We start from the raw sequence: 1,268 nt of genomic DNA on the forward strand, positions 1-1,268 counted from the left end.
AAAACTTGAGTTGCAAATTAAAATCAATAAAATAGAATAATGCCGTCATAAGTGATGATTGATACATTAATGTTGGCAGACCCGCAACAACACAACATCACACCATTTAAAACCTGGAACCCCATGTTAACATTAATTTATATTGTAACAATTGCACTGAACGTGTATGTGTTAGCAATTTGTTTGATAGTAAACTACTCAAAGGAGTTTTATTTCAAATTAAATTTTAAACATCACTAAGAAATTTTTCAAACATTTGCGAGAGTTGATGTGTGGTCTGGTGTGGTGTGATGTGGTGTAGTGTGGCGTGGTGTGGCGTGATGTGGTGGGGTGTGGTGTGACGTGGCATGGTGTGGTGTTGGAGTGTGGTGTGTTGTGGTGTAGCGTGGTGTGGTGTGATGTGGTGTGGTGTAGTGACTTATGCGTTCAGGTTCCAATGTTGATTACATTTCGTCGTTTCTGTCCCTACAAACTTTATAAAATTTAAATCTATTATTATGTTAAGGGTATATTTCATTAAATAAAACAATTGATTATTACTCCAGCTGATAACTTTGATGCAACTTTGAATCAATTTTAATCAAGAGTGGATCACTTGAAGGTTTAATGTAAGATGCTTGTATTTGTTGAGGTTGGTCGTTATGTTGTTGTGTGTGTGTGTGTTGTTGTGTGCGTGTGTGTTGTTGTGTGCGTGGGTTGTTGTAAAAACTGAAAAATTATTATATATTTCTGTTAAGGAGAATTATATTAGATAATTATTTCAATAAATTTTTATGGTCATCTTGTCTTCTAATAATTATTCATAAAGTTATGAAGAGCAGGTAAAAAGTTTGCCCGTCCGTTGTTTGTTGTTGAACACGTTGTTTCTGTGTTGTGCAGGATTGTGTGTGTACGTGTTTGTGTGTGAGTGTGCAGAGAGCGGGAAATGGTCATGTTGTTGATGTTGTAGATGTTGTTGTTGTTGTTGATGTTGTAGATGTTGTTGTTGTTGATGTTATTGATGTTGTTGTTGTTGATGTTGTAGATGTTGTTGTTGTTGTTGATGTTATTGATGTTGTTGTTGTTGATGTTATTAATGTTGTTGTTGTAGATGTTGTTGTTGTTGATGTTATTGATGTTGTTGTTGTTGATGTTGTAGATGTTGTAGATGTTGTTGATCATCATCATCACCATCATCATCAACAACATCATCATATATATGAATGTATGTATGTATATATATATATATATATATATATATATACACACACACACACACATTTGTTTAT

The 1,268-nt window shown here is 33.9% G+C and overlaps 1 protein-coding gene across 1 annotated transcript; it reads right to left on the bottom strand.

Annotated features, from left to right (window-relative positions):
* Positions 1-226: 226 nt before the first annotated feature.
* On the bottom strand, positions 227-1,161 carry HELRODRAFT_180090 (hypothetical protein; the record flags this gene model as incomplete). The annotated part of the gene is made up of 2 exons (XM_009028874.1): positions 227-417; positions 894-1,161. The coding sequence occupies 2 exons, from the start codon at positions 1,159-1,161 to the stop codon at positions 227-229; spliced, it is 459 nt and encodes a 152-aa protein (XP_009027122.1).
* Positions 1,162-1,268: the final 107 nt, after the last annotated feature.

Source organism: Helobdella robusta (assembly GCF_000326865.2).
Source record: "Helobdella robusta unplaced genomic scaffold HELROscaffold_59, whole genome shotgun sequence".
NCBI lineage: Eukaryota > Metazoa > Annelida > Clitellata > Rhynchobdellida > Glossiphoniidae > Helobdella > Helobdella robusta.